The 27,917-nt window shown below is 42.2% G+C and overlaps 3 protein-coding genes across 7 annotated transcripts in view; 1 reads left to right on the top strand and 2 right to left on the bottom strand.

The window, feature by feature from the left end:
* Positions 1-839: 839 nt before the first annotated feature.
* Positions 840-6,342, bottom strand: agk (acylglycerol kinase). Its single transcript, XM_030731765.1, has 14 exons — positions 5,971-6,342; positions 5,848-5,887; positions 5,672-5,751; positions 5,479-5,554; positions 5,244-5,369; positions 5,029-5,123; positions 4,797-4,866; positions 3,164-3,243; positions 3,025-3,082; positions 2,022-2,169; positions 1,832-1,929; positions 1,637-1,707; positions 1,440-1,524; positions 840-1,317 (listed from the first exon to the last, which is right to left on the bottom strand). Exons 1-14 carry the CDS (start codon positions 6,078-6,080, stop codon positions 1,183-1,185), a joined length of 1,272 nt encoding a protein of 423 aa, XP_030587625.1. The 5' UTR covers positions 6,081-6,342; the 3' UTR covers positions 840-1,182.
* Positions 6,343-6,500: 158 nt separating this feature from the next.
* Positions 6,501-22,714, top strand: nup205 (nucleoporin 205). 2 transcript variants are annotated; one of them, XM_030732245.1, is made up of 42 exons: positions 6,501-6,686; positions 7,252-7,394; positions 7,543-7,714; positions 7,931-8,075; positions 8,224-8,383; positions 8,568-8,796; positions 8,952-9,116; positions 9,227-9,402; positions 9,507-9,623; positions 9,812-9,949; positions 10,078-10,228; positions 10,491-10,696; positions 10,799-10,981; positions 11,420-11,470; positions 11,901-12,110; positions 12,219-12,456; positions 12,551-12,740; positions 12,898-13,018; positions 13,231-13,312; positions 13,410-13,574; positions 13,723-13,847; positions 13,988-14,102; positions 14,370-14,519; positions 14,808-14,882; positions 15,022-15,179; positions 15,287-15,367; positions 15,536-15,727; positions 15,902-16,103; positions 16,200-16,298; positions 16,495-16,643; positions 16,827-17,018; positions 17,124-17,245; positions 17,530-17,662; positions 19,497-19,623; positions 19,750-19,823; positions 19,998-20,126; positions 20,354-20,480; positions 20,705-20,877; positions 21,040-21,169; positions 21,360-21,488; positions 21,890-21,966; positions 22,223-22,714. In XM_030732245.1, exons 1-42 carry the CDS (start codon positions 6,659-6,661, stop codon positions 22,373-22,375), a joined length of 5,982 nt encoding a protein of 1,993 aa, XP_030588105.1. In that variant the 5' UTR covers positions 6,501-6,658; the 3' UTR covers positions 22,376-22,714. The 2 variants fall into 2 exon arrangements, with proteins under 2 accessions (XP_030588105.1, XP_030588106.1); XM_030732246.1 differs by having other exon boundaries at positions 6,502-6,686; positions 14,811-14,882.
* A 412-nt stretch (positions 22,715-23,126) lies between these two features.
* Positions 23,127-27,917, bottom strand: part of fgd4a (FYVE, RhoGEF and PH domain containing 4a) — a 51,364-nt gene continuing 46,573 nt past the window's right edge. For all 4 annotated transcript variants that reach the window (XM_030732123.1, XM_030732124.1, XM_030732125.1 and 1 more), the window contains 3 exons: positions 27,142-27,279; positions 24,903-25,043; positions 23,127-24,806 (listed from right to left, as the gene is read on the bottom strand). In XM_030732123.1, coding sequence (XP_030587983.1) covers positions 24,552-24,806; positions 24,903-25,043; positions 27,142-27,279 — 534 coding nt within the window. In that variant the 3' untranslated portion in view covers positions 23,127-24,551. The remainder of the gene's footprint in view (positions 24,807-24,902; positions 25,044-27,141; positions 27,280-27,917) is intronic.

The raw sequence follows: 27,917 nt of genomic DNA, 5'->3' as shown, positions 1-27,917 counted from the left end.
AAATTAAAGATGCTTATCATTTGGCACTGTGGGAAATGCAAAATTTAATATTTTAATTCAAAGGGTGAACAGTGGTGTGGTGGTTAGCACTGTCAGCTCCTGTGTTTGAATGCATCAGCCATCTTTGTGGAGTAATCATGTTCTCCCTGTGCCTACATGGGTCCAGCTTCCCCCAAGAGTATGAAGACAGGCATGTTAGGTTACTTGGTAATTCTAATAGATGTGAATGAGAGTTTGGCTGGTTGTCTGACTCTGTTAGTTAGCCCTGCGACAGGCTGACAACTGGCAGCGCCTCCAGCACACACCATGACCCTGAACTGGATAAGCAGAAGAAAATGGATGGATGGACTTAAATGAAGTTGATTTTTTTTTTAGTATCTGCAAAATAAATGGTATAATTTAAAAAATAAATCATCTTCCTCTAAAATAATGTGGGAATATATACAAGTACCAATCAAATCCACCTGGCAGTCCCCTTTAAGATTTTTCAACCATGATTACCCACACCAAAATTAACCCAGAGCATTCTTTTTGTGTTTTCCTAAACAAACCAAAGGGGCCCACAAAGCTTAATCTCACAGATTTGCTGTCTAGTGTGCCATCTGTCCAATCAGGCTCAGCCTCACCGTGCAGTGTGCCAAAACTCCTATTGAAAAACATCAACACAGCATCCCCACATTGTTCTTCCTTCAGTCACATATCCTCTGAAGTCTCCTTTCTCTTTTTCATCATTTTCCAATTAGACCAGCAGAAGTGCAACTTTGATGACTTCCCTGTACTCACCGAAACCTGTTTAATGAATACATAAGTGTCACAAAAAGAGAAAAACTATTTGCACTGAAGTGGGCAGACATTATTTTTATTGACCATGTTAATAGTAAACTATTCAGTAAAAGTAAGACAACCTGAACATGGGTTACTGGCTTAGAAAAGAAGCCTTGGTCCTTTCACATAGAGCCTCTAAGGCAATCCTTTTTTGTAACTGGATCAAATAAGTCCCATACTGAATATTTTATGTTTACATGGAGTAAAACAGACTCCATTAGCACATTATGATCATTTAAAAACGGCCGGTGAAGCAAAAACCCATTTTCAAAATGATCTCTGGATTTGATGGCATCTGGTCCTTTTCTCCCCCTCGAATTCAGTTTGATGTCTTCTTTCTGCTTTTGTGTTTTCTCATCATTGGATCTGTGAGAGGAGCTGCTCTCTGCGCTCGGCACTGATGAAGAAGCGGAGTTTCCGTGGCAACAGCCTTACCTCCACAGGCATGGCCTCATACTCCTCATTGTCAATGTTGTAGAAGCCAGTTGCACCCTGCAGGGACCGTGGCACAAAGTTAAATGCCAAGACAAAAACTTGCACACTGATCTTCAGGAAGCAGACTGACTTACAAAATCACAAACTTAAAGCGGGTTTGAAGTTAAAGGATTTCTGACCTCTGGCAGCTGCAGCTGGCAAGCACTGGCCTCCAGTTTTGTGGCGTTTTCAGTGAATATAGTTGGGTCTGCTGCTTTTATATTGCTGTTATGAAGAACATTTACAGTCATTTAATGTATTTTGTGTAATAATACACTTTCAAAAATTCATAGCAAGTGTTTGAAGCAGAGTTATTAGAAAAAAAAAAACTACTGACCCAGCAGTAATGAACTCGCCCACAGTGAAGCTGCTGGGCTCTGCATTGATCCTGAGGGAGTCATAGATACGCTGCAAATTAAAATAAAGAATGGAAAAACATTAGAGAGGCATACGACACTTAAATGGGCAATATATATATATATTTTTTAAGAACAGGAACACGGTTTTATAGATGGAATAGTTTTTAACTGACCCTCTCCACTGGGTTTTTGTTGTGTGTTTGAATAAAGAACTCTAACGTCGACAGCTGTTGCTCTTCCCACTTCTCTGGCTCTTCCACTTTTGGAGGCTCTGAGCAAACACACAACCACCAAACTGACAATTAGAAAATTCACTGGGACCTTTGTGCTACGAGTCATTCAAGTTCAATCGCATTCACTCACCTTCAGCTGGTGGGTTCCAGTAGTTCTTCAGCCTGCGGATGATGCGGTGGAGCAGGTTTGGCCTGGGGGCCTTCACAAGGGGGAGGTCAGGGGGCCGAAGTGTGGGAGCCAAATAGGATACAGAAACATCCCGGACCAGAGGCCACTCCTAAAAAACAGACAGCAGTCGATAAACAGTGTAAGATTACCTCTCTAACTAGGTTATTTTTGACATTTATGACTGAGAAACATCCTCAAATTCAGAGAACAATAGCATCAAAAGTTTTAGAGCAAACTAAACAACCTTAGGGTCCAATGCTAAGGGACAGCTGGAATAATTGTGAAATGTGAAAATCTCAAGCAAATACTGATAATTTTACTTCTGCACAATCAAGCCATACACTAGAGAGTAAGTAACAGCCTTATAACTACAAACCAGTAAGCACTGGTCTTACTGGGCTCATTCTAAAAACTGCCAACTACCAATCAACAAAATATGATGCAAAAGAAATGAAACACAAACAAAGCTGTATACATTTTGACCCCAGTTAAACTAGACGGCTTCTTCAGGGTCTCTTTTTTCATTCCATATGTGGCCTAGAACGAGTACAGAAAGCTCCAGGGTGGAAGAGGTTAAATTACATTAGCAGACACAGAATTATAAAAGGAGAAAATGGGAAACTTGAAACACAGCCATAGCACGATGGTATTTTGTGTATGTAATGAGCTGATCGGTATTCACTAACTCATTTCAAAATGTGCTGTACGTTATTTTTGTTAAACTTAGACCATACATACCATAATAGGTTAATACAGTGAAATGTTTGATTTTCTTTTCAATAACAGGAGAACAGGGGGGAAACTTAAACTACCTTCAAAAGTAATAAGTTAACTTATATGAAAGGAAAAAAATTAAATAAAAATGTAGCAGGAAGGAATCAGTTTTAGAGAGATTCTGGCAGACAGTTCACAGCTGAGCCCACTGTGATAACTCCAGCATGTGTAGGAAAGAGAACATCCTTACCCTTAGAGTGGTAAACCAATGTGCTGCATTCGTTTTCAGTGGTCCAAGGTACCAGTATCTGGAGGGAAATATTATGGTTAATTATTCTTACATGTAGAGAATCATGGTATTCCCATAGTTACAGTCTGAGTAATCTTACTTGCTGATCTTTGAAGCCACATCTCTAAAAGCACCCCAACGCAGTCCCATCAGAGCAAAGACGGGCTGTTCTTTCTCTCCCTGTAACACACACACACACACACACACACACACACCAAAATCAAACTCCTATTCAAGTGCCAAGAACAATAATTGTTTCTCACTGGATTGTATAAACACTCCAATTAATACTCCTGATCACATCCAAAGCACTTAATGCATGACATCCTCTTGTATCTCTGGACTAATAACCAGACACTCTGATAATTAGTCCAATCATATGCACTGACCACGTCTAAAATCATGCTTTTTCATTTAAGCTCCAGCACTATGAAAGTGCCAGGCCAGGTCAGCTGACCATGTATGGAGGACCAAAACTGCCAAAATCAAATATAAATGAGTCAATACATAAAACGCTGTCATTAAATGCATCATGTATTAAATGTGATGTTAATTAATATTTCTTTGTAACATGTCTTTGTTTATTTACATTTGTGTTTACTCCCTAATTTAGTTTCCCATTTAGATTTCCAATTTATTTATTAATTTTATTCTATTTACTACATTTTATTATATGTATTTGTTACTTTTTATTCTAAGAAAAAAACTTGTGGAAGCTACTACTTTTTTGCCTGTGACTGACTTGAATCAGAGTACCATGCATCTCCACTTTTTATTACAAAAACAGTCTCTCACCATTGCACTCTTTATGATTTTGTGGGTCGGCCATCACCAACCACTTGCAGAGCCACTGCATCAGGAGCCTGCACAATAATGTCATATAATAAAACTGAAAAATATTTTCTACCTGGGCTGTTGTATCTTGGGTCAAGCCTTTTTAACAGCTGCTTAAACAGTCAGTAATTTTCATCCACTGTTTGCTCTTCCTGTCATATGGCGTGCAGCTAGTAAGCGGACCAGCAATACATGGTTGAGTCATTTACTTCTGGGTCGCACATCACCAGCTGCTAGTATTTCCTCCTTCATAGCCTGGTTGTAGTCCAAGTTTACATATTGTGCAAAGCAGTGTGCTTTTTTGAAGGTTGCTGGAGTAACTCCCTTTTTGCTAAACCCTCATTGAACGCTGACACTCGGTTCTCTCTGTCAGACATGTCTGGGCTTGTCTCGCAGGAAGCCCTAAACTTAAACTTGCTTATATCTCTTGCTGAACTTAAAGACATCTGAAGAAACATGGCCAAGGATGTGGATGTTTTTTCTTGAGCAGCCACCAGTTTTTGTGTGATGAATATCATGCTGTAAATTGTCTATTTTATGTTGTATTTGTTGCATTTTTGAGATGTTTTGAGTTTGTATGGCTGCTACCTTTACAAAATTTCCCTTGTAAAAGAGATTTGATCTTAGTGGAACTTCCTGGTAAAATAAAGGTAATAATAATTTGTTCTAATGAATATTTGGCTTTTTTTTTTAAATCTAAATAGTTTTAACCAACTGCCTTTTTAATGAACTGTGAAGCACTTTGGATTTCTTAAAGTTTTTTGGAAAGCTTTATAAACAAAATTTACCAACTAACTTACTTACTTATTTATGTCAAAAAGCGTACATTTTTAAAAATAAAGACAGACATTAGTTCATAACTTTAAGGCTATGCAGAGCAAACATAAGCAATTACTCACTTTGATTTGCAGCACATCGAGCGGTACAGTTTCTCCCTTCAGTATGGACAGTGTTGCTGATGTAATATCCCTGGAAAATTGATGACATCAAAAAAAAAGTCTAATGAGGAAATCAGAAAATCCATACTGTACATTCACTGGGTGAAACAATGACAACCAAATTAATTTATCATGAGACTGTGTTATGATAGAAATAGGATATTTTTATGTGTGATATTGAAAAGTTACTTACTTGACCTTGTTGTCACTGATGAGATGAAGACTTGGACTGAGGGAATTGTGAGAGCCTAGTGGAATGAATCCAATTGGTGTATTACTGAAGGTGTCCTGTGGTCAGAAAACATCCACCAAAAGAAAAAGTTACATTAATTACTTCTAGGCTCAAACTGAAAACAGTTATTAAAGGCAGATGATGGCAGATTAACACAATTACTGTATTACACCTACTTGATCTGGCCTTCTCAGTAAACCAGTGATGACTTCCTGCAAGGTGCCGTCCCCTCCAGCCACAACAAGCATGTCTGTTTCTTCCATAACCTCCATCATTTTTTTTGCCTGGCCTTCATAGTCCGTCTGTAGAGGTATGTGTAACATATAGAAGTGATGTCATGTTCTGTGAGCCCTCTCAGAGCCAGTCAGAACCAATACTCTATAAATATCCGATTAAAACAGCAAACAATACCTTGACTACTGTAATTTGCACACCAGCCAGGTGTAAAATAGGAGCAGCATTCTTTTCAAATAGGTTATTGGCTTTCCTGGAGCAAAATTACACAAGAAGCTGAAAGTTAGACAAACCAGTGAAAAGCTAGACAAACCAGTGATGACTTCCTGCCATGTGTGTCAACGTGAAGTCTGGAGTTTATGAGTCTTACCCACTGCAAGCCGCAGGGTTCAAAATCACAGTTGCTTTCCTCAGCCGCTCCTGTGGTGCTATCTGCTGCTGTCCATATTCCTGTAACAGAAATGGTGATGTTTAGGAGAGCAGACACAGAAAGGAAACTTGTGTTTTTGAGTAATAATCTATAAGGACAATTAAGTGCCACCTTACCCTGGCTAATAGACACGCTTCTCTGCGCAGGACATTATCACTGAAAAAATATTAGACACAAAATTTAGGACACGCGAACGGGAATCTGTGCACTCTATCTAATCCATAATATGTGACACCCACCAGTGTTTACCATACAGCCAGTATCCCCCGTAGGACAAGACACACACAGCAAATGTGCTCTTCTTCCAATGATTACGCAATGTCCGAAATACTTTAACAACGCGAGCCATGAGTGTGCTCAAACTGTCTTCAAAACCCCAGTTTTAGTGCGGTGGTACAGATCATTAAAAGTCATAAACAACACATTTTCATCATAGCGGTCACAGTCTCGCAGTTGTAAGACTCGCATGGACATTTGGTGCAACGTCAAAACAGTAGGGAACAAAACAAGACCCTCAAGCGCCTGGTTCCGCTTGTGGTTGTTTTACATCAGAACTATCTCTAGTCGCATTTTTCTCAAGTATTGCTTTATATAAGTGTCATATAAATATCCAAAAATAGTAAAATAGTTGTTTATCTTTTTTAATCCACCGGTTGTCTATTTAAGCAAACGCTTGAGAAGAACTACAATTCCCAGACGTGCTAATAAAGACGGGTCCATCGATCGGAGGACCCCGCCTGAAAAGATCACACACAATTATGGATTCCTTTGGGATATTAAATTTGCTCAACCAGCCAGCAAGCACATTAAATTAGAAGTGGTAGATCCGTTCTTCACCAAACGTGATCAAAGCCTTACAGAATTCATGGTTTTAAATTTCATACCGGCACAAACCCAGAAGCTTCTGTCCAACTTAGTGAGCGTATCATGGCGGCGCAGATGGCGGTAAATTCGGGTAAGAATATTTATTTCATTAAATAACTGAATTCAGTTTAATTATTGCAGCAAATCTCAGTCTATGTAATGCATAAGAGCGCAGGTATATGCTCTTCATAGCAGCAAATTTGTCGATTATAATGTGTTTTGACCACATGTTGTTGGGTCAGGCTAACTTAGCCTAGCCTCGCCCCCGGTTAGGTTTGCTGAGGTTAAGTAAGAAAGTAGTTTATGCCTATTTCATTTACGCTCAACAAATGTTCACATTAAACCTGGAGTAACAGGGAGGTACGGCGACACTTGTCAGATGAGTCACCTGACCGGTTTGTTCATTGGAAATAAAACTGAAACTATAATACTCGGTGTTGGCAAAAAAAAAAAATTCAGTACCTGCCAATACTGTGCTTTTGGAATATTTTTCTAATAGTGCTGTATATAGGATACATAGTGTATATAGTAGTGTATCCTATATACATTATTATTAGTGTTAACAAGTATGGCCATGAGAAACTGGCAAGAAATCAGTTGTTTGCATGCCTGTGTGAGGAGCCAAGACATCTGAAAGCCCGTTTACTCCTCCCCAGGAGCCAGTCTGTGGGGGCCACTGAAGGAGCTCTGGGAGACAGTGGACGGAGCTGTGTTGAGGAGACAGCCAGAGAGTGTCCACCTCCTAGACCTGCAGCTGAAGAAACACAAACCTAACTTTCTGTCACTTTTTAAGAACCCGGTGAGATGGCGTGGAAACAACAACATTTTTAAATGCTAACATTTCTCATACATGCAGGTTACAGGTGTTTTATTCATATGCAGCCTGCAGCATCTCAGTGTGTCCTGAGATTAATCTTAATAGCGTCTGGTCTTCTCTTCATTTTTAGCCAAAAAGTGCAGAGCAAAGAGAGAAAGTACGTAAAGCCAGCACAGAAGGCATTGCCATCCAAGGTCAGCAGGGCTCACGGCTCCTTCCAGAGCAGCTTCTGACAGAGGCTTTCATCCTCAGTGATCTCTTTGACATTGGAGAATTGGCAGCTTTGGAGCTTCTCTTGGCAGGTAAAGTGGAGATAAGAAAAATAATTGACTCATAAGCAATATTTTAAAGAAAGTTAAAGTAAAGAAAGTGAATATGTTGACCATAGATTAGTTCCATTTTTTCTTATCGATAAAATGTCCTTGTAATTCATTGAATAGCAGCTTCTGGTATTAGGAGTGTCCTGATCAAACACTGAAGTTTGACACATTTTCTCTTATGTAATCATTTTTCTCCAGGTGAGCAGCAACAGCCCTTTTTTCCAGGTCTAACACGTGGCCTGGTGGCTGTGTTACTCTACTGGGATGGAAAGCTTTGTATGGCCAACTCCCTGCGCACACTCATTCAGTCACGGCAGGGCAAGACTTTCACCCTGGATCTGAGGTAATAATGGTTTCTAAAAGTGGAACTTGGAGACATTGACAGATGCTGTCAGATGACGACTTTCTGAAGTCCCGTATGATGATAAAGTTATTGTCCTGCTTGTATTTAAATCTTATGTTTGGCCATGTTATTTGTTTTTCGCCTTCAGTGGAGAGCTGGTGGCTTTGACAACACGTTTTACAGATGAACTCATGAACCAAGGTCTGACCAAGCGCATCCTAACTTTGGTCTCAGAGATAAGCGTGACGCGTGAGTTTGAACGCCTGCAGAAGGAACGCGGCCTGGGCAATGAAAAGCACAGGAAGGAGGTGGGAACTAATCTTTTGTATACATTTTAACCAAAGCTAATAAACTTCAAACTACATTTACTTTCAGTGTTAAAGGAACAGTGCAATGCCACTGATTTTTCTCGTTGCAACTCAAATAGAAACATGGAGTATACGAATATTGAAAAAAATATGGATAACGTGCAGTTCCCTCATCTGTCACCAGGTTGGTGACCTCATCAAAGAATGCCGACAGGCACTGGCAGACAGCCTGTTTTCATGGACCTGCCAATCACCCCTGTCTAAAGATGACACTCTGGCACTCATTGGCCACCTGGAGACAGTTACAGCTCAGGCTGACGGCTCACTGGACAGTGTTAGCCTGGCTCTGGTTATGGCGCTGCTCTACTGCTTGGATGTCAGTTTTATAGAGCAGGGGACCGAAGATAGAGACGGTGAGTGCATGTTAACATTTTTTTTTTGTTTGTTTGTTTGTTTCAGTGACTTCAACAAAAACAAACATATTTGTGGCTCTGACTTGCATTGCTGCTAGTGTCAGTGTTTTGCTTTTTAGATACTGAGGGATTCTCTGTATGTGTTTTTCCTCCAGATCTGCTCCAGGCACTCCCATTGCTGACAGAGCGACAGTATGTGTCTGCAGTGCACAGTCGCCTGATGGACAGCCAACCATGGAAGCTTCCGGGGCTGCAGGCGGTGTGTCGACTGACATGGGCTCTGTCTCTGAGAGTTCTTTCCCAGCTACCACAAGGTTCTGGTAAGTACTGCGTTTCTTGAGTCTCCATTAAAAATGCCATTCTAATTCTTAAGTGTCAGTTCTCAAAGATAATAGCCATTACATATTATTCGTATGTGTGTTTTGTGCAGCCCTGGTTGAGTTCACTGAGGCAGATGAGGCTCTGGCTGATCAGGCTCTCCTGGGAGATGTGTTCTTGTTTATGAAGGAGGGCATGCTGGGGTGTGACAGTTTTGCCCTGGAAGAGTTTTACATCCGTCGCCTCCATTCACTCATCACAGACTTTCTGGCACTTATGCCAATGAAGGTAAGGGACGCTGCTGGTGTTTTCTTTTAAGTTAGGACTGATATGTATAATTTGACACTCTGTAATTGTCAGGTTTTATTTATTTATGTTTTTGGCTTCTGCAGGTGAAGCAGCTTCGTAACCGTGCTGATGAGGATGCCCGTCTGGTGCACATGTCCTTACAGATGGACGGTGAGCTGCCATCATCACTGCGCAAAGACTTGGATCATCTCATGATCCTGGTCAGTGTCTTTTTTTTTAATTATTTTTAATTTAAATATATCAATACACACATAAGCCAACCTTTTAACTTTTTATTACCTGAAGGAAAATTATTGATCATCAGAACTGTTACAATTTTCAACTGTAGGGACAAAATTAACAGCAAGATGCGTAAGTTGGGAAACATTTTGCTGGTTTGTCTTTTCAGATAGGGGAGTTTTATAGTAAGGACCCATTTGGATTGGAGCTGGGTTTGGAGTTCTGGTGTCCAACAGAGTCTCTTCAACACACCTCCCTGCAGGGATCTTATCTGGGAATGGCCCTACAAAGACCTCCACATAAACAGGTTTTCTGGACTTGTCCTGTTGGTTTACATCATTTTCTTAAAAATTGATCTAGTGGAGTTTGGAATACCCGTTTATTCTTTCTTCAAAGATTTTTTTTTTTTTTTGTACTTTGTGATTTTTGACGCAGGTGGTTCTGTCCAAATTTGTGCGTCAGATGGGAGACCTTCTGCCTTCCACCCTCTATATCTCCTATCTCCGTATGCTTAAAGGCCTCGCCAATGGTCCTCAGTGTGCTCACTACTGCTTCAGTCTGCTTAAAACCAATGGAGCGGCACACAGTAAGACAAAATTGTTTTATAGATTATTTTTTTTTCCAATAATCTCTCAATTGGAAAAAGTACATATTTGATGTGAAGTTAATCTTTTGATAAAAGGAACTTGATTACTTTGTTAGAATCCATAAAATTAGTTTTTACCAGTAGATTCTCAGCTCTTTTTGTTGTTTCATTGTGCTCATTTTTATAAAAAAAAACAAACAAACTTTGTCAACTTTGAAAAGCTTGTAATGAATACCAACCAACCTCTTGTTCATATGTGCAGGTGACAACATCCAGGGAGTTTCAGGCAGTCCGGTGTCCTGGGAACATTTTTTTCACTCCCTGATGCTCTACCATGAGAACCTGCGACGAGACCTCCCAAATCCAGATGCAGCTCACTACCGCCACCCACCACTCAGGGGCATCACCCAAAGAGAGATGGAAGGACTTACCTCATTTTTGCAGTTGCTCACCACCATAATTACATGGGTATGTCACAATGGGCATGATTTTGTGCTTGTATTATTTGTGATGTAAAATAACACAAATTCAGAGTCGGGCGTTTTTTGTTTTTTTTTTGATCTCCTCTAGAGTGAAAATGCTCGACTGGCCTTATGTGAGCATCCCCAGTGGACCCCAGTTGTCGTGATGTTGGGTTTACTTCAGTGCAGCATTCCTCCCGTCCTGAAGGCTGAGCTCCTGCACTGCCTGGCAGCGTTTGGAAAGTCACCGGAGATCGCTGCTTCACTCTGGCAGTCGCTGGAGTACACACAGGTAGAATAGAATAATATTAGCTGATGATTTATTTATTTATTTGATAAACATGACATGAGTTTACACTAGTCTTGATGGGGAAAATTGTCTGGCACTAATCCAAAGACAGGAGAGTCAACATTGTTGAAGCTTATTGTCATGTACAAATGAAACATGAATTATCATATGTGAAAGTCACAGACTCACTCTCTACTATTTCTCTGCCTGTGAGGCTTAATTTCTGCAGTAAAGATATCACGAGACACTGATACTCTTGGCTTGGATGTCAAATGCTGCAAACATGCAGCTCTCCAGTCCTCGTATGATTAGTCTTCTTAAAACCTAATTTCCAGAAAAACAAAACAACCCCACTCTTGTGTTTTTATCTGTAACATTGTGTTTTGAAATTGAAGTTTTGAAGTTTGCTGTTTTGTTATTCCTCCTTTTCTTGTCAAACAGATCCTTCAGACAGTGCAAGCCCCAGGACAGAGGCAAGCAGCAGGGATAGAGGTGAGTTTTTTTTTTTTTTTTTTTTTTCCCCTCTAGTCTTCTTTAACTCTCTTTCTCAAAGTGGTTAATTAGTCAGTGAAGCAATCAGTTAGACCAATTAGCTTGGGTCTTGTTATATTTTTCTTCAGTAAGTGTAATGGCCAGAGGGTGACATTTAAGCGTGTCTTGCTGTGAAGAAAAATAATGGAGACAGGAAATCAGTGTGGTTTGCCTTCAAAAGTTATGACGTTCAAAATATTAGTGGTTTGAACAATTCGGCTGTATTTGGGGCATGATAGCTCTGCATTGTAGATGATTTTTGTTTTATGTGAATGTTCTTATTATTAGTAATAAAGCTGGAGACTAAAAAAAGACTTTAATCTGACAGCATGGCATCGTGTAAAAAAATGGACATGAGACAAACTTTGTGAATTGTTTTTTTGACCATCAGGTGGAGCTGAATGAGATCGAGTCGAGCTGTGAAGAGTACCCACTGACGCGAGCCTTCTGTCATGTGATCAGCACCTTGGTGGAGGGCAGCCTGCCTGTTAATTTAGGTGCAGGGTTGCGTGTGCCCGGCTTTCAGCCCTACTTAAACTTCTTGCGTGACTCTGTATTCCTCCCCTTCCCCACCAGAGCATATCGTCACCCTGCGGAGAAGGTAAAGCTTCCTCCTAGAGTCAGGGTGTTGACATGAAACATATATTCTCTCTTAACTGTGTACATCTGTTCATGTTTTTTTCTAATTAATTTCTTTTTCATCTCTCAGTGGGAGGTAGCTGACTCTGTCGTGGAGGTGTTCCACAAGCTGCTGCGGGACTACGAGCCGCAGCCCTCTGACTTTGTTCAGGAGATCGTGGAACTGCAGGGTGAGCAGGTCCCGGCCCACAAGCCCCCCGGGCACAGCATCATGTTCCACCTACTCAATGACTCGCCCATGCTGGCACTCTGCCTCAGCCTGCTGGAGGAGGGTGTGCGCCAGCTGGACACCTATGCACCTTTCCCTGGTGAGAAGGCATGCACTGCTGTCAGAGAAATAGGGATAACTTGTGTGTTTATGTGGATGTTTGGACGACAGAGTATATCTCTCTGCCCTTATAGGTAAAAAGCACTTGGAGTCAGCAGTGTTGCACTGCTTGTGTCTTTTGGACTTGGCTTTGCAGAAGGAGGCAGTGTTCATGGATCTTCTTAGGGAGAGCCAGGCCTCTCTGCTGGTTTCTCCCCTAGAGCAGCTCCTTCAGGGGGTCAGTCCTCAAACCAGAAGGGCTGATCACATTGTCAACATTGCGAGGTAAAAACATCCTGATTTTTGTACTGTAATGTATTTTTGTTGAGCACGTTCTTGTTTTAAATGTCAAAGTTCACTTCAAGTTAATGCAGGTTTTTTATTAAAGCTTGTAGCTCAGAATAATTGTAACACAGTTATGAATCTTGTCCGTCTCTCGCAGGTATCTTTGCCACAGCAGCTCGAACCCACAGGCTGCCTTCCAGAGTGCCAAGATTCTGCGTCGCATCGCCAACTACCCCAACATTCAGATTAGGCTGGTGGGAGACTTCACGCATGACCAGGCATGTGCAAGTCTGAACAGTTTAGAAACACTTGTCATACTTTTTTTAATCTCTTTCTGACATATTTTGAATTTTGGACCAAACAGTTGCCTTGGTATTAAGTCAAACAGAAATTGTAAATTATTATTATTATTTATTTATTTTTTTAACTGTGTGTATGTAAGCTTTAGTTATCTTAAAAGCTGGGATTAATTTATGTGTCTTGGCTTCAGGCTGTGAGTGACAAGCTTATGGCAGGCTTTGTGGAGTGCCTGGACAATGAAGAGGCAGAGGAGGGAACAGAGAAAGGAGATGGTGAGACAGATGATCTTCATCTGTTAATTCTGTGAAAAATAAACTTTAAATTTTCACACTCAAACTTCCTCATTTCCTCCTAAATGCTATCCTTCAGATGTAGACTCCCAAAGTAAGGTGGCGAGGATCCGACACGAAACCCAGATCCACATTTTGAACCTGCTCATCACCTCTTTGGAGTTGAAGGCACCAAATCTGGCCCTTTATCTTTTGGGCTATGAAGTCAAGAAGCCTGTCTCCTCAACCAATCTCCAGGATCCAGGTGAGAGTGTGGCCTTAACAGTGAACATGTTCATTTTGATAGCAGTTATGATTTTTAACACCATTTGGACCTTAATGTGTTAAGTGGAGAGGGAATCAGATGATTTAAGTATGTTATCTCTTAGTTGTGGTGGTGGTTTGTCTTACAGGTGTGTTAGGGTGCCCACGTAGCTGCCTGCACGCCATCCTGAGTCGGCTGCAGAGAGGCACAGAGAAGAGATCAGGACCCATACTTACACAGCAGGCCCCACACCTGGCTGAGCTCTGCTACCAGGTAGTATTCAAATTGGGCCCTTTGATGTGGAGAAGATCAGTCTCTGCAGTGAGAGATGTATCACATCTGGCAGGATGAATTTATTGTATAGAATATTTATAATTCTTTTGTTTGTCTGTCTCATTTTCTTCCTCTCTCAGGTGATCTACCAGCTGTGTGCTTGTCCAGACACATCTGGACCCACAATGCGCTATTTGAGGACCAGCCAGGACTTCCTGTTCTCTCACCTGCAACACCTACCCTTCATCCTGCAAAGTAAGCTCAGAATTCCTGCTGATCTTTTTGAATAAAAGGCATTATAGAGGTAATGCCAACAAAGCAGTGCCATGAATGAAGAATAAGTTGTTGTGTATCCATGCTTTGAGGAAATAATGAATGGAAAACACAGCAGGATTTGAAGACCCCGTTATTTTGACCAGTTTCTGATTAAAAATGGAAATGTATAAATCATTTGTCGTCATATAGTGACATTAATTAATTTTCTCATCACTACCATGATTTTCTATTCTTCTTTCTCCTCAGGTAACCAGATTGCCGCCCTCTCCCAAATGTCTTGGCTCATGAAAACCGCTGCAATCGAGCTGAGAGTGACCTCACTCAACCGCCAACGTTCACATACACAGCGGCTCGTCAGCCTCCTGCTGGATGACCAGCCACACGCTCAGCATGCAGGTAAAGGTTTTCTAAAACCCCTAAGATGTATTTTTGTACTGTTCTTCAGATTTAAAGCTATTATATGTAGATATGTACAGCATATGCATACCCTGTATGAAGTTTGCTCTTTACTTTCCGTGTCTGCTGGTTCAGAGGAATTTGTATCATTTTTAGTTCGAAATAAAGCTTAAACAATCTCTTTTTTAGAAAATGTTTAAACCTTCCAAAGCCCTCACTCCTCCTCATTATTGAACAGGAAATTGTATTAAAATATGCACCTTAAAACATAATAATTTTTCTCTTTAGCAGATGGGGAATCAGGCATGGAAGACGAAACTAGATCAGTCAGTGGTTTCCTGCATTTTGACACAGTTTCTAAAGGTTTGTGCCACAAGTCCACATTCAAAAAAAAAAACAAAAAAAAACGTTAGAATAATATTCTAATAGCACTTTACATTATCAAATCATTCAGGTAAGCTGTTTAAGATTGACCCCAGATTGTTTTGCTTTTAATCATCAGTGCGCCGGAAGTTATTGAGTGTGTTAGATGCCATTGATTTCAGCCAGGATATGCCTGAGCTGCTGCAGCTGGACTTCTTTGAGCGCACTCAGATAGAGCAGGTGATCTCCAACTGCGAGCATGTCAATGAACAAGGACATACTGTGTGCAACGTTAAGGTAAGTTTCCAGATAGGATGCCTAATTTATTTTCTTCCTCTGATGTGGTATTTCAACTATATTTAGAGTCAGCTCTTCCCTGAAGGTGGTTTTAATTTTCCTCACAGTTGCTTCATAGAGTGCTGGTCGCTGAGGTGAACGCACTGCAAGGAATGGCAGCAATTGGACAGAGGCCTCTGTTAATGGAAGTGAGTGAGCACAAACTAATGGGACTTGCATTGGATGTTTTAATTTTAGCTAAAAGTTGTAGTTGCATGGTATTTTTGTGTGTGTATGGGGGGTGGGGGCATGGATATCTGAGGAGGAGCCAATATATCTCAAACATTTATCTTCCATTCCTGTATATTTTCTCATAGGAGGTGAACTCAATCCTGCAGCAAGTGGTGGAACGTAACCGCGTCCGTCGGAGTCTGAGTGCGAAGCGGCACGCGCTGCAGTCCTGGAGGAGCCTGGTTGAGACGCTGCTGACTGCCTGTCCAGCTGATCTCATACCTGCTGATGAACGGCAGCTCATCATCAGAGACCTGCTGCTGGACCTGCATGATAAGGTCAGTGAGGATGTTCAGTTATATCAGTGTGTCAGTAATGTCTAGTGTGCCATTTACTATATTTTTGATGCACTAACAGTAAGGAATATCTTTGACTTTAACTCAGTGCTCATTATATGTGCAATTATACACTCGAAGTTTTCTAACAACTGTATGTTTCTGTGTGTTATCTAGGTATTATCAGAGGATGCAGCAGGAGAGTTGATGCCCATTGTTGCAGGGGCTGTCTTCACACTGACAGCTCACCTCAGTCAATCAGTGCTGTCTGAGCAGCAGCAGGGGGTGGGATTAGAAGCATCCTCTGGCTTTGCCTCCATTGCCAATTCTGCCCTGCACCTGATCCTCCGCAAGCTCCTGGACTTCATCCTCTGTACTGGTTAGTGACTCATAAACCCGCATTTTTCACATGGGGTAACTTTTCAGGATATACTTTTAATCCCAATAGATTTTATTATGTCTTTTACACTTTAAGGAGGCGGATATCAGCGTCTGCGTGCTCACCTGTACGGCTCTCTGCTGTATTACCTGCAAATTGCCCAGAAACCTGAAGAACCAGACACTCTGCAGACAGGTACAACACAGAACGAATCATAGACACAATATATTAATTACAGAGTATTTTTTTGGACCGCTTGTTATTTTACAACAACAAAAAAAAAAATTAAGTTTATTTCTGACAAACACTGACACCCGACTGTGTCATTTCAAAGCAACAGTGAACACATTTTTGTTTTGTCATCTGAGGAAAAATGTCTTTGTATTCACAGCAGGTAAAGCAATGTGGGAACGTCTCACAGCTCCTGAAGATGGTTTCTCCAAACTGCAGAGGGAGAACCTTGCTATCATTGAGAGCTATGGCAAGGCTCTCATGGAGGTTGTGTGTCGGGATGCCTGTGATGGCCATGAAATTAGCAGGGTAAGGGCTAAACCATGCACTCAATTAAAGGAATGTTCTTCCTCTACTAGTTTCAACACATTAGTGATATCTGGCTTTGCCCCCAATCCCAATGCATCCTAATATATTTTTGAATAATACTAAATATCTTTTGCTTCTGTGTAACGCCTCAAGGTTAACTCGGTATTCTTTCCTCTCTGTCAGATGCTGGCTATGGCCGTGCTGGACCGTATCCTGTCAATAGACCGTCAGAATCAGTGGCTGCTGTACATTTGCAACAGTGGTTACCTGCGATCATTAGTGGAGAGCTTGAGACAGGATGATGTGGCCCTGCAGAGCCTGCTCACACCTCAGCCACCCCTCCTCAAACCGCTCTACATCTATGAAAGCAAGATGGTGAGGAGACCATTGAAGACTGTTTTGAATATTTTGTTTCAAAACTGAAAGCCCTGGCATCTATGAGTACAAGACTGTGAAGATACAAACTTTGTCTGTGTTTAGGCTCTGCTGACTCGTGTGGCTAAGACAGGGCAGGGAGCTGTGGAGCTGCTACGCTGTGGGCTGGTGGCACAGCTGATAGAGTGTCAGGTGTTTGACATGGTGCCGGACAGCGATGCACACAGGTATAAATGTGGTGATAGTAGGAGAGACTTCTTAAAAAGTTTTTATATCTGTTAGTTGTTGGGTTTTGATTTTTCAAATTGGTTGTACAGCATGAACTATATACCATGATTCTTCATTTAAGTAACACAATTAAGTCTTATAAGACACTAAGAATATTTTGAATATCCTTTTTTTTTTTTTTTTGAAAAAAAAAATTCTACCTCATATCCAAAACAGCTCTGCTATTGATATCTATATTTCTTGTATCCCTTTATGTTTGCACCTGTTCCCCTTTGAACTGCAGGGTGATGAGGGACCCTTCAGGCTTCATCCCTAGCCCTATGGACCGTTACAGACAGATTCTTTTACCAACCTTGAGGCTCTTTCAAGTGATCCTGACGTCCACCTCCATAAATCACCAGCAGGGGGCAGCACAAGTAAGTGCAAATAGTTATTTAATCTCTAAGATTGTCCCTAAGCTTTCACAACTCAAATATTGTCATGCTTGTGAGTTTATTATTTGACTTCCTGTTCTGGCTTGATTGACCTTTTTGTTAGGTTGAGTGCTTCATATATTTATCTCTAATTAGCTGGCTTTCAGTGATAAATGTGTGAAGCGTTCATCAGACTGTCCGTATGTTCTGGACAATTGGGTGAAGAGAGGAGCTGAGCTGTCAGCTGATCACCACTTGGTGGTAAGTTCGATCAGGTGGTAGGGGAGGATGCTGGACAGACTGGGTGCACCTAAACGTATACTGAGGGTACGCTGGGAAAGCCTGGCAGAGGCCCCAGTATGTGGGATCAACTCCCACCAAAGACTTTCAGCCTCGCGAGCGATTCTGGCAAACTGACGGGTGACTCAGGAGGGGAAAGTGGTGCTCTATTCACAGGTGTATTGTGCAGGTGTGGCGCTGCTGGCTTCAACTGAGGATATAGTAGGGCGGTAGAAGGAATACTTTGAGCACCACCTTAATCCCACTGACACATCTTCTGTAGAGGAACCAGAGTATGGGGATGAATTGGATGACTCGCCTGTCACTAGAGGGGAGGTCACTGAGGTAGTTAAACAATTCCTTGGTGGCAGGACCCCTGGAGTGGATGAAATTCACTCTGAGTTCCCGAAGGCTCTGGATGGAGATCTGTGGCAATGGGTCCCATCTTTAAGAAGGGGACTGCAGGGTGTGTTACAGCTATAGGGGGATCACACTTTTCAGCCTCCCTGGTAAGGTCTATGCCAAGGTGCTGGAAAGGAGAGCCCGTCCATTAATTGAAGCTCAGATTCAAGAGGAATAATGTAGTTTTCGTCCTGGTCGTGGAACACTGGACCAGCTCTTTATCCTCCCAAGGATATTCGAGTGTGCATGGGAGTTTTCCTATCCAGCCTACATGTGTTTTGTGAACTTGAAGAAGGCATTTGACTGTGTTCCTCGGAGTATCCTGTGGGGGGTGTTGCAGGAGTATGGGGTGTCTGGCCCACTGTTACAAGCCATTCAGTCCCTGTACAATTGTATTGAGAGCTTAGTCCTCATTGCTCATAATAAGTCAGACTTGTTTCCAGCGGGTGGTGGACTCTGCCAGGGCTGCCCTTTGTCACCGATTCTGTTCATAATTTTTGGGGTTGTTGAGAAGTTTAAGTATCTCTGGGTCTTGTTCACAAGTGAGGAAAGAGGAGAGCGGGAGATTGACATATTGGGGCCACAGCTGCAGTGATGTGGAAGCTGCACCAGTCCATCATGGTGAAGAGAGAACTGAGTGTAAAAGTGAAGCTGTCGATTTACCGGTCAATCTGTGTCCCTACCCTCACCTGTGGTCACGAGCTTTGGGTAGTTACAGAAAGAATGAGATTCAAGTGGCAGAAATGAGCTTCCTACAAATTAGAGATCTCCCTGCAGACAAGTGCAGCCATCTGAGAGCCGCTACTCCTCCACATCAAAAGGAGTCAGTTGTGGTTCGGATATCTGACACGGATGCCTCTTGGGTGCCTCTTGGGTGAAGTGTTGGACATGTCCTACCGGGAGGAGGCCCCGAAGCAGATTCAGGACACGCTGGAGAGATTATATCTCTTGGCTGGTCTCTGGTCTGTGTTTCCCTGGATAAGCTGGAGGAGGTGACTGGGGAGAGGGAGGTCTGGGTTTCTCTGCTTAGGCTGCTGCCCCCATGACCCGACGCCAGATAAGCGGAAGAAGATGGGTGGATGGATAGCTGGCTATCAAACACAAAGCATGATTTGAAAGTGAGTAATTAACAATAAATATGTGTGTCTCTGTGAAGGTTCTCCAGTGGCTGATAGTCCATGCAGACACCATTCAGTCCCTGTTGCGCTGCCAGGAGCTCAGTATGGGAGCTTTGCAGGAACTTTCTCTGCTCACTGGCATCATCAGTAAGACAGCTCTGCCAGGTACAGTGATACCCAGTCATGCTGAATTCAAAGCACTCAAGTCTTTTAATATTATATTACCTTTCTGCACACCACATTTACAAATCAGTGACTCAGTAAATGCTCATTCACTGCTTGATGTCTCAGGTGCCCTTGAGATGGGTGGAGAAGTCAACGGTGCTGCTCTTATGGAATTCCAAGGTCACATTAACAGATTCCAGGTTAGATGATGCCTTTAGTTTTTATTACATACCACCTCGTCAGTTCTGACTTGCACTTTTATCTTGTCCAGCCTCTGTTCAGCTTCTGTGCCACTGCAAATGCACCTGCTTTTCAGTGTTGGATTTGTATAGGTGGTAACGTGCCTGCTTTTTTTTTTTTTTTTTTTTTTTTAGCGTCTGTGTCTGTCTCTGCTCGGCCGTCTGGCTGGAAGTGAGAGGGAAAGGTTACTAAAGCAAGCTGAGATCTCTGCACCTGGAGACTCAGCAGAACGGAGAGAGGAGATGGAGGTGGCCATGCAGCAGGTTTGGCAATCATTTGATAAATGGTGTAAGAGATGTAAGGTGTATTCTCAGTGCTGACTTCCCAGTTAACAAGTGGATATTTTGAGGTTTCCAAGTGTAAAATGAGCACTAAGGGCAAAAGGTGTAAGAATGGCACTGAAATTTGTCTATGGAGTTTTCTATCCATAATCATGGTTATCAGTTCTGCATTGTCAGTGACTTTGAACCATGCTATCCTTTGTCCCTAGGTTTGCGCTAACATCATGGAGTACTGCCAAGCCCTCCTGCTGCAGAGCTCAGCCCAGGCTCAGTTCAGCATCTGCCTCTTCAGCCCGTCAGGCAGCGAGCCAGCTGGCAGGGACGGCGCACGTCCCGGTCAGTGATATTCTACCCTAACTTAAGAAGAATAAGGATTTGGCTCATGTTAATCCTAAATGTTTCATGTCCGTTTATAGCTCTGGATCTCTGGTTATGAAATGTTTTGGATTCTCTTGGTGCTTTTGTAGCTTCCTGTTTACAGAAAAGTTTTCAGTTCAAGAAGTAAGAGACTAAAGTATTTTTCTTCTGCTTCCCCCCCACCCCCCACCCCACCCCCCAAGACCTTTCATCCACTGTGCCATCAATGGCTTACTCTCGGGTCCCTAGTCTTGGTTTGGTCTTGTACCTGCTGAAGAACAGTGCCGCTGATTTTTTCCGGTTCCACCAAAGTCACAGACAGAGCCTGGGAAAGCTTCAGAGCCTGGATCAGCTGCCTCCCGAGGAACTCAAGGAGGTAATGATGGACCAGTAGATATATTAACTTCACCCTCACCACAGTTTACCAAATAAATTTTGATCTTGCATAAGTTTTGTTAGTTAACTTTGTTTTTCTTTCACCTTTTTTGGCTTTGCACTGTTTTGTCTTCACTTCTAACCACAGACTTCTTCTCTATAGTTGTGCCAAGGCCTGGTTTCAGGCCCAGGAGGGGTGGAAAAAATCTCATCAGTCCAAAGGAGCTTGCTGGCCAAGAGACGACTGGTCCAGCTCATCAACAACAGAGCCAAGCTGCTGGCCTTGTGCTCCTGTATCCTTTGCCCCTTGCAGACACATTTGTAGTGACAGAATTAACAACATCAAATCACTTGTGATAAATGCTATCATGAAAGTTCCTCCGTTCATCATTTCTTTGCCTTAAAGTGTATGCTTATCTTATAACACCATGTTAAGATGCTACACGAGAAGCTGTGGAAAGCCTTGACCTGACTCTTGCTCAGATGTCATTGAGACATGCTTATTTGTGTTGTGGCGCCACCTGGAGTACTATTTGTTGCATTGTACTCCCACTGACCCCAAGGACTCCCTGCTGCCTGGATCCACTTTATACAGATCACGCCTCGCAGATGGTACGAACACGTTACAGATATAATATGCCACAAATAGGTTCAGTACACTTTTTTGGTTATTGGGAGCAGATCTGATATAGCAGTTTGCAGATCCTCTCCCCTCAGCCCAACCGGTCGCAGCAGATGACTGCCCCTCCCTGAGCCTGGTTCTGCTGGAGGTTTCTTCCTGTTAAAAGGGAGTTTTTCCTTTCCACTGTCACCAAGTGCTGCTCATAGGGGGTCGTTTTGACTGTTGGGTTTTCTCTGTATTATTGTAAGGTCTTTACCCACAATACAAAGCGCCTTGAGGCGACAGTTTGTTGTGATTTGGCGCTATATAAATAAAATTGAATTGAATTGAATTGAATACTGTGTCTGTTCACTGGTTGAATAACATATTTGTTTATCTGCATTTTCTTCAGACTCATTTGGCGGGCTGCAGGCTAGTGGAGGCCGAGCACTCAGCCTATCCAGAGTCAGCCAACAAGACCTAGACCTGGTAAGAAATTCCTGTAAATTGGCATTAAATGTGCTGTACCTCTTTACATAACTATGCATTATAGGCCAACCCCCCTCCCCAGGCTGATATGAGCCTTGGTCTGGACCACAACCATTTTTTCAGTGAGATATTCTTTAACTTTTTCCTTTAGTCTGGCGTTAAGCTTCACTTCTAACCACAGACATCTGGGAAATTTGCTGTATATCTATACCAACATTATAGTTAGTCTGTTTTTCTCTTGTTTGTGTGACTGCAGCTGAAAAGCGACATGGCTGCTGGATTTGGGGAGGCTCTGCAGAGGAAGCTGTTGGAGGTGGAGGGCTTGTACATCCAGGTTCGCTCTCGCTATACCTTTATCCAGGCCCTGGTCCGCAGGATCCGCGGCCTGCTCCGACAGCCCAAAAGCTGAGACGGCCACACATAAATGCAAAGACTGGCCAAGCCCCAATTTCTTCCTCTCTTATTCAGTTGAAACCTCTGCCGTGTATAACAAACAAAACCTGAACACTTCTAAGGACTTTTCTAAGGCTTTTTTTCTGACATCACTCCTTTCTACTCACCCGGTCCTTCTCTTGTATAACATGTAGTGTCAGTTCCAATCACGTTTACCTTCGCTGTGCAAATGGCACCCTTTGAGGAATTGAGAATGTGGACTTGCAGAAGAAATTTTTACTTGTTAAACTGTATTTGACATTCTGTTTGCTCTGAATGATTTTTGTGAAAATAAACTTTTTCTAAGTCTGTTAAATGTCTAATTCTCACACCTGTTATTTTTAGTTGGTAAATGCAAGGCTGCTGTCTTCTGGCATTTGATTATACACTGACTATATATACTATATAGACTATATACTGTGAGATTTTCGCTCATACGTTTTTCAGCTTTATCACATCCGTCACAAAAGTGTCAACCACTTGACTTGTGACAAACACCAGTGACTGTTTTCACTTATTTTATGTGCATGTCTGGGTTTACTCATTTCAAACATCTTGTCAGGAGAAGTGAAACCAGGAACCAAAACAAGATGTCCTTTGTGAAAGTAGCACCACAATAGCTTGACAGAAGCAGCCAAGTGTCACACTTTTAACATGTTGTGATACACACTGTACATTCTAGTACACCCCCCCCCCCCCCCCCCCAAAAAAAAATATATAAAGCTAGCTCCACACGTCCTTTACTCCTTTTTATTTTCTTTGAAGGTACACTTTATAGTCTGTAAAGTGCGCAGATTCTTAAACCTTTGGGAAGGGGATGAGAGGATGCATAAAAATCTAGCTTTACATTCAGATCTAGCAGACAGAAATTTTGTGCTCTTGGTTTTTTTTATTTGAATACAGAGGACTGGGGGCAGGTGGAAATAGTTCAGAGTGGTGAGCACCAGCATTGAGCACGGGGGAGGGGGGGAATGAACACGCCGTGGAAAATATAGGCACATTTCCTCACCGCAGTCCATCAAGGACTGACTGGTCTCTGTGACACATTTCATGGGTTAGTGGTGGGGGGAAAAAAAAAATCTTAGAATAAAAAAGGATGTACCTAATGCACTTCTCAGTTGACAGAGACGGAAACAAATTTGTCCTAAGTTTAACAGATCATGCTCGTCATAGTCTATAAATTACTTTAAATAATAAAATTAATCACAGCATTAAAAACACATTTACAATTGCTGCACCAGCTTGCTATGCCCAATTGTGCTGCATATGTATCTGAACAGAAAACCCTGGCAAATGGATAATGATCTCTGCTCGTCTCTATTTATTTATTATTTTTGTTAAAATATCAGCTTATATATGTCAATATTGGATATATAAGCGGATCAGAAATTGGCATAGGACCAAAAATCCAGAATCCATCTTTATATTTTAACATTATTTCGTTTTCAAATTAAAAGGTTGAAATGCTTTTTTTTTTCCCCCAAAGAGGAGCGATGACACCATCATTATCCAAACGTGTGATCACTGTTACAGTTTTGGAATACTCAACCAAAGAAAAGGGGAAATACTGTAAATACTTTGTAGCACACTTAGAGGTTTTTCAATTGAATATAAACAAAGTTTGATTAATTTCTGTACATAAAAACAAAACTGTTCCTTATGGAGAAAAAAAAACAAAATACATTTATATTGTACATGTACAGAGAATTATAGCACCAGCAGACTTAGTTTGGACCACATTTCTTGCTTTGATTCACATCGTAAGCAGAGTGCTTTGTAAGTCTGTGGTAGTCCATAGGCTCAAGTCCATGTAGAATGATTTTGAGCTCTCATTAATAGTGCCTGTTTGAGGGAAGGTGATCTATCCTGAGGCCCCTCTGCTCTAGTGTTGATTGTATCAGAATTGTTAGTAATCCAGCACAGCTCTAGCGGTGAATCTTGCAAGAGAAAATCCAGGTACTGACCAAGAAACACGAGCGATACAAGGAAAGGCAGCTTATCCAGCACTTCATTTTCCATGCTGTCTTCAAGATACAGATTCAATGACAAAATGGAGAGTGTTTGCATTTTGTGCATGCAGAATAAATCTGCGCATCCCATATTTTTCATTTATAAAAAAATCCAATAGCAGTTTGCTTGTAGAAAACAGGCCTTTATGTGTTATCAGTGCTGGCTTCTTCCGTGTTGTTGTTGTCTGGCATGTTGCTGCCGTTGGTCTCAGGACATTCTGGTATCTCTCCCGTCACTGCCACTCGAATCACTTTCAGCCAGCGCTGCTTAAGTTCCTCAGTCTCAGCAATAAAGTTATGGATGGACTTTGACTGGGAGATGCGGAAGCCTGCCGGTGTGTCTGTGCTATCATCCACAGAATAACCCAGCAGGGGTATGGTGCACTGGGCCTTCACATCCTGAAAGGAGTGTCAAAGAAGACATAGGCATCACTGTAAAAGGTCTGCTAAATTAGCATATCTAATTGAATTTTTTGCTTTAAACGGTTGTTTTACCTGTGGCGCTCCATAGAGGTAAAGCACCAGACTCTCCTTCTCAGGGATGACACACCAAACCTTCTGCCAAAGTTTGCTCTTCTCAGAATGCTGCAGGAAGCCACACATGATGCTGCTGTCTGCAAACTGACCAGCTTCAATCTGCACAGCCAGCATTAGCACAGATCAGTACAAGAATAAACAGGAACACTAATTGAAGACAGTCATTTTTGTCAGATGACAGTTTTCTCTCATTTCCACTTTAATATTCAAATTAAATGAATGGTGTGAGGGACAAAAAACAGACCCATGACTAAGGACTGTACCATCTGTGACTCTTTATATGGGTGAAAGAGGTTGGACAGGTACTGAGGGGCCAGGGAATTGATAGATTTGTAAGTGATAAGAAGGATCTTGTAAATAATGAGTAGATATTCCAGACTGGGGCTTCGGGGGCCACGACCAAGAGCTCTGTTTTATTACTGTTGAGCTTGAGTAAGTTAGATGACATCCATGTTTTGATTTTATGAAGACAGCCGATAAGTGATTGTGGCGGCAGCTGAAAAAGGGTTTGGTACTGAGATAAAGTTGTGTGTCATTAGCAAAGAAATGGAAGCAGAGACCATGGTGCCAGATGATCTGATCAAAGGGGAGCATGCAGATGGTGAAGAGAAGGGGTCCAAGCACAGAACCTTGTGGCACACTGTGGTGAACTGGAGCAGAGGTGGAGTGGGAGCCTCCCGTGATGACAAACTGTATTCGGTTGGAGAAGTAGGACTGAAACCAGGAGACTACAGTGAGGATGAGAATGTGGATGTGGCCAGAGTCAGTGGCAATGAGAAGATCATTAGTTAGTTTGATGAGAGCAGTCTCATTGCTGTGATGTGTTCTGAAGCCAGATTGGAACGACTCATAAAGCTCATGGTTGAACATATGTTGGTGGAGATGGGTGGCCACTACCCTTTTCAAGATTTTGCTGAGGAAAGGACGTTTGGAGATTGGCTGGTAATTGTTAAGGTCATCAGGGTCCAGCTCTGGCTTCTTGAGGATGGGAGTCACTGAGGCAGTTTTGAAGCTAGAGAGTACCACTCCTGACTCCTGGGAAGAGGTGATGATATTAACTGTAAAGGGGGCACAGAGCAGGTGGACATGCCTTGACCAACACTGTCTGCATGGGGTTCAGGGTGCAGGTGGAGGCTTTGGCCTGAGAGATCCACTTGGTGATCTGAGAGGAATTCACAAAGGAGAAAGAAGAGAAGGAACACTGGTAGATGTGCTACAGAGGGGATGCAATCCTGAAGCTGATGTACAGGTGCCAGAAGCTACTGAAGGATAGAGTTCTCTTTTTCTAGGAAGAAGTTCAGGAACTTGTTGCAGAGATCGGGGGACCTGAAGAGTATGGTGGATCAAGGAGATGAAGTAGCCAGTTGATGGTGGAGAACAGCAATCTGGGATGACTTTGCTCTTGGTGAATGAGGGAAGAGCAATAATGAGAGCTGCTTTGTAGGACCTCACGTGATCTTTGTAAGCCTCTAAGTGGACAGTGAGGCCAAATCTTTTGTAGAGCTTCTCAAGTTGGTGGCTGGTGGTCTTTAGGGCACAGAGTTCAATAGTGAACCATGGGGCAGGGCACGTAAGAGACAGTATGGGTTCTGAAGGGGGTAATGGAGTTGAGGCTGCTAGACATGGAGAGGTTATAACAAGTCAACAAGGTAAGGTAGCAGAGACTTTACAAGGGCAGCATATATGGACAGCTTGGAGCTGTGTGGACCCAGCCAGAGTGACAGGCTACTGGAACGTCTGCCAGACAGTACATAACGGGGACGACGTAGAGGTCCAAGGGATTTAATGACAGCAATACAGTTCAGAGAGAGGGTGGCAGGAAAAGCTGAGAAGTTGTGTGGCAGAGTATTTTAGGAGTACCATAACTGCTGAGGAGGAGTATCGGCTAGCTGATAGAGCTGCAAGCAAGGTGCCCCGAAACAGAAGGCACCCAGAAGGGTGCTTGCTAATTGGGCCAGGCTACCAGCTGTTCGGCTACAACTAGTACAGTCTAATCCATCAGTCCTGCAATAAATTCTCCATTCATGGTTATAATTTTTAAATTTTGTTGAAGCTGAAATGTCTTCTGTGCATTGAGGTGTGTTTAACAGCCTATCCTTACTGTTAAAAATGAGGGTTTGTATTAGACAACATTAATTTTACCTTCCTAATAAACTGGCAACTTGAAGTGTGCGTATTCACTGAAAAAGAAAATTACCTCAAGAATGCCCTTTTTCTTGCCTTCTGCTTTCCCCTCTCCAGTTAGGATGCAGTAGCAGTCTTTGCACACTTTGTTCATTTTGTTGCCATCATATTCAAGGGGCACTTTATTGTCTGAGCATTTCCAGCACACCACCTGTAAGAGAGAGAAAAGGGTCAGGCTCCCAAGTAATTTCATAATGTGGAAAATGTATGATGAAGGCATAAATATTATTAGCAATACAGTCTTAATGGTGACAGTTTAGCAAGGGGTGGGGGAAGGATTCAGGTCTTAATCCAAACTATGTAGGTGGCATTTTACTGTTACAGCTGGTTTAGATGGAGCTACTTTTAAAACTGTTTTGTATAGTGTTAAAACTAATGATTTTTTTTTTAAATGAATCAATATGCTGCCAATTTGACTGATTAATTAACTGGTTTGTAAAAACTCAGAAAGTAGTGACTTGGCCATATAAACCCAAGCCATAATGCTCCTGATGCACAGTTTTTATGCTGATGTTAATGCCAGAGGAGGCTTGCAACTCTGCAGTTACTGACTGAGCAGAGCATTGCTGATTTTTACGCCCTATTTGCCTCAGCAATCAGCAACCCGGCTCTGTAACCACACTCAAATTCAGGGAGCAGGCTGCATGGCTAGGTCCTTGATTTGACACACCTGTGACAATGAAACACCTGAATTCAAAGATTAAGAGGTGTGGACCACTCAGTTTGCCCACATAGTGTATAAGTGGCTTAAAATGGTTATAATCATTCCCGTTTGACATGCTTGGTGCA

This window comes from Archocentrus centrarchus, chromosome 6 (genome assembly GCF_007364275.1).
Source record: "Archocentrus centrarchus isolate MPI-CPG fArcCen1 chromosome 6, fArcCen1, whole genome shotgun sequence".
NCBI lineage: Eukaryota > Metazoa > Chordata > Actinopteri > Cichliformes > Cichlidae > Archocentrus > Archocentrus centrarchus.
This window is presented reverse-complemented; position numbering and strand designations above follow the sequence as displayed.